The sequence below is a fragment of the Acaromyces ingoldii genome (genome assembly GCF_003144295.1).
Source record: "Acaromyces ingoldii strain MCA 4198 unplaced genomic scaffold FA10scaffold_19, whole genome shotgun sequence".
Classification (NCBI taxonomy): domain Eukaryota; kingdom Fungi; phylum Basidiomycota; class Exobasidiomycetes; order Exobasidiales; family Cryptobasidiaceae; genus Acaromyces; species Acaromyces ingoldii.
Window position 1 is genome coordinate 29 of NW_020290265.1, and position 4186 is coordinate 4214.

The 4186-nt window shown below is 53.5% G+C and overlaps 3 protein-coding genes across 3 annotated transcripts; all 3 read right to left on the bottom strand.

The window, feature by feature from the left end:
* Positions 1-785: 785 nt before the first annotated feature.
* On the bottom strand, positions 786-1280 carry FA10DRAFT_270247 (hypothetical protein; the record flags this gene model as incomplete). Its single annotated transcript, XM_025523056.1, has 1 exon — positions 786-1280. A coding segment is annotated over exon 1 (187 nt), but the record flags the coding sequence as incomplete, so codon positions are not given.
* Positions 1210-2216, bottom strand: FA10DRAFT_270250 (hypothetical protein). Its single transcript, XM_025523057.1, has one exon. The coding sequence runs from the start codon at positions 2118-2120 to the stop codon at positions 1374-1376; it is 747 nt and encodes a 248-aa protein (XP_025373621.1). The 5' UTR covers positions 2121-2216; the 3' UTR covers positions 1210-1373.
* FA10DRAFT_289706 (hypothetical protein) lies at positions 2187-3883 on the bottom strand (the record flags this gene model as incomplete). The annotated part of the gene is made up of 4 exons (XM_025524324.1): positions 2187-2270; positions 2339-2438; positions 2498-2511; positions 3422-3883. The coding sequence occupies 4 exons, from the start codon at positions 3881-3883 to the stop codon at positions 2187-2189; spliced, it is 660 nt and encodes a 219-aa protein (XP_025373622.1).
* Between the last annotated feature and the right edge of the window lie 303 nt (positions 3884-4186).

Genomic DNA, 4186 nt, shown 5'->3' on the forward strand with positions numbered 1-4186 from the left:
GCGATAAGCCTGAATGCTGCGTGCGAGTTTAGCAGCCCAAGGACATGCTCAGTCAAGAGCTCGTCCCTGGCGCGTGTCTGCGAAGACATCGTTTGCAGCTCTGCCCTTTCGATCACGCGAAGTCCGACACCAATGTCGGGCTTTGGGATAGAGAGCGGTCTCGAATCTGCTGATGACGGTCCGACGGGTGCCGTTCATGCGACATCTTCGCTAGTCCGTGTAAGAGTGAGCAAAGAGTCAGCGTGACCCTATCGTCAACTCTCGAAATACCTCACCTTGAACAAAAGGCGTCACATTCCGTGATAACACTCATGATACGACAATTCAGATGCATCCATGCGCTCTCTACCCTGCCCTGATAAGAATTTGGTTGCATGTTCTTGACAAGAACCGCGCAAGATATCGCTTCTCTGAGCTCCGCGACTGAACCTGCTTCCACAACATCAGCGATTTGGGCCATGGTCGGTTCGTACTGAATTGCATAAGATGCATCGGAAGGTCAACTAATTGCGGCGTATTACGTACGTGGCTACAAGCATCGACCCACCCCGATCAAGGCTGGCGTCAATGGATTAAGGTCGCTGAGGCTCCGCTTAAGAGTGTCGACATGCAACGGCACCCGTTCTTGTGGAAGGCGATTGACGAAGATAGATGCCTGCTCCAGAAATCGTTTCCTGTAGGTCCGACTAGCAGCCTTCGTATAGCTTGTGCCTTGAGAGTCTGACATGGTGTTAGATAGCTAAACCCTGTTAAACCCTGTTAGAGCTGTCAACAAATCCTGTGCTCTCGGTCAATTGTATTATCTTTGCATCGAGGCTAGGCTCATTGCCATGTGGTCATGGCCAATCCGGAGATCCATCGTGGCATATCACGTGTCAAAGAGCTCGAGTCTTTAAACTCTAGCAAGTCACGGGAACCACCCAAGACGATATGATCTGTTCACAACAGGGACTGACTGAAGCGTAGATCTAGCCTTGTCACAGGAAACAGCCGCGTCACATCAGGTACACATGCTGTCTCAAGTGATGGCACCGACGGTCAATCGCTTTTCGGTCCGCATTGGGGACCAAGACGTGCCCTTCTAAGCAATGACTGTGGCTTTTCTGTCTGAAGAAGCTCGAAGCGATCTTTGCGAGCATCAAACTCGTCGAACAAGAGAGGATCATCGCGTGGAGCCACGGCTCCATATCGAAACACCGCGAGGGTGCGCTGTGTGATGATGTCCCATTCAATGCTTGGCCAGCCGATGAGGAGAAAGATGTCAGCAAAGATGGCTCGCGGCGTTGTGCCCAGAACGACGAGAAGCGACCTCGTTACCATGTCCAACGTAAGCAGGCCGACAACGAGGTGAGCGGGCCGGTCCTCGACAATCCTCAATGTGTTGATGGCGTGCGGTTGGCCTCTGTCCTTGCCTCTGCTCTTGTTCTACTGCACGTGTCCCATCTCGCCGTTACCGTCGTCGTCGTCGTCGCAGTCTTTGTTCCCTCCCTCAACTTGCTCAAATTTGCTTGAAGACGGACAACGCCTCGGTGATCCATGAGCACTGCGGCACAAACTCGTTGGGTGCAGGTAGTCCCAGAAAGCCACTGACGAGCGTCGTGATACCGAGGGGAAAAAATCCTAATGGAAGCCAGCGGGCCTTGACAAGGGCATTTGCCTCGCTTGGGCCTTGACGAAGCTGACGTTGTGGTCAAGGTAGAAGAAACCATGATGGGAAAGCAGAGCGGCACGCCCCCGAAAACCCGTTTGACCTCAATGATCCAGAAATGCAACGAACCAGCGTCGGTCCATTGTGGAGAAGAGCAACTTTGTGATGTGCAGCCGCTCAATCGGCACCTTGGGCAAACAGTTTTCGGGAAAATGGCTGACGCCGGTTCAAGGACGCAGCCGTCAGCGAACGCAAACGACGAGATGAAGTAGCGGGTACGAAATGGCAGGTGAGTCGCGTTTCCGATGGTTGACACGAAGTAGACGGAGACGGTAAAGAGGATGGTGACGTGAACGGTGAGCCACCCTGTGGCATTGTCAAGCAGTAGTGGCTCAGACTCGAGAATGAGGAGCTCGATGCCCATTTGGATATAGACGATGCCGACATAGAAGCCTAATGCGTGGCTTGTCATGTAGATGATGAAGCGTGTGAGCTCACATACATCGCAGGTGGCGACGACGAAGTGAGATTGGGCGGCTCAGAGGAGCGACCAGGCTTGGACGCGGAGGTAGTCGATCTGGCTCAGGCCATGGGAGCCGACGACAATGTCGTACAGGATATACTGTACCAGGTTGATGAGATCGGTGACGCCGACAAAAGTGAGTGGCTAAACGGAAAAATTGAACAGACGACGGCGACCAGTGCAGAAGCCAGGATGACCTCGTTGAGGCCGTATGCGCCGTGCGTGCGGTGATTCGGGTCGACGTTGTACAAGATGGGCGGCATGAGACTGTGTGCTGGCAAGTCAGCGTTCGTAGATATAGCTTGATCCTTCTCACTTCAACTCACTTGATGAAAAAATCCTGGGAAAGTACTGTGCAACCGTTCACCAGTTCCTTGGATCAAGCGATGAGGTCCAATTCGTCTTCACAAACGGCAGGCGCGTCCTAATGTCGTAGTACATGCTCCTGCAAGGTCGCAATTGATACCACCATGACCTCTCACTCCAAGGCAGATCGCCGGCAATTCGTGAAAACTCGGACTTACCGAATGATTCTGTCGTGCCAGCCTCGGCTTGAGCCCGGATACAAGTGTCTGCGTCAATATCATTTACCGCACCACGCCTAAGAGCCTTGGTCAATCTGCGCGCCTTGCTCCTCCGTTGCTGTCGACCTTGCGCAACGAAGCCGGAGCGATCACCCTTCATCGGCCCTATCTCATCCCTGGCATTCATAGTCACGATTCTCCACCTCCCTCTCTAATGGTTGTGAAAAAGATGCAAGCCATCTCACCTTCCGGCTGTCAAGCGCGATCGAGAATTGGAAGAGCAGGTAGGCACACTGTGTAGTCTGTGGGGTCGAAACTAAGGATTCTATTCAGAAAGCTAACCAAGGGGGGGGGGGGGCGCATTAGAAACCAAACTCGAAGTGGTCGTCCTGGCTTGATCTCGGTCGGCATCTGCTTCACAATGGACAAGTGAAGATATTGCCTATAATGAGAGCCCATCTTAGATTTATTCCGGACTGCCCAGATGAAGCGACCGAAATTAGAGAAGTTGCTGACAAAAGGTTGCTCTATCGACTTTGCGCACAATGCAGGCCCAATTAGTCACCGCGCCACAACGCTCCCGGGGTCATGCCCGGCCGCTCTGGCCGTTTTTTTCACCAGTCATCGCGCCAGCAACTCTGGCCCTTGTGGAGTGAACATTGCTTCCACATAGTCCATGTTCACCTCGGTTTGATCGCGAAAGGTCCAGATGCGAGGCTGGCTCACCGAATTTCCGCAGCGCATGTCGATCTGGCAATCCTGTACAGCGAACGTAAGGTCGCCGCCCTGCCCACCGTGGCCAGTACCATAGGATCGCTTGAGGTAAGCCTCTACGATCCCAACGCCGTTAAGCCCAATGCCTGTCTTGTATGGGGTTTCGCTCTGCCTGCTTGCCATCGCGGCTGCCTCCTGGTTGTAGACATGCCAGAATCCGTGGGCGCCTTTGCCTGCGAAGCTAGAGATCTGCTTGAGCCGATCCGTGAAAAAATCTTTGAGCTGCTCGGCGATGAACCAAAGGCAATGCTCTACTTCCATTCTTCCTTCGGCTATCATGCAGTCAAATAAGCCCGTAGCGGCGATAAGCAAGCCCGTCTCAGCGCTTGATGCTGTTCCCTTCAGACCCTCCTCCTCCGCCATCCATCTGCGCAGGTTGAAGGTGACCACCATGACCGCATCGTCATGGCCCATGGAGGTTTCCTCTTCCGTGCGAAAGAGCTCCAGAGTTGCCAAAATGAGACATGCTCCAATGCCGTAGGCGGCTGTCAAGCCTCTCCCCTTGCATGCTCAAAGGAAGTCTTTGCTGGTCTCCTTGTCAAGCCTGAACCGATGCAACTTTGTAAGCAATGCGTCTCTGGGCCAAGGCTTCATTTTGCCGGCAAATGACTCGTTGAGGGGCAAGCCCGCTTTGGACTTGAGAGCAGAAAGAAGGCGCGTGAGCAGAAGTCCCCATTTGGCATCAAGCAACCCACCTCAATCAGTCGCTTGCCAAGG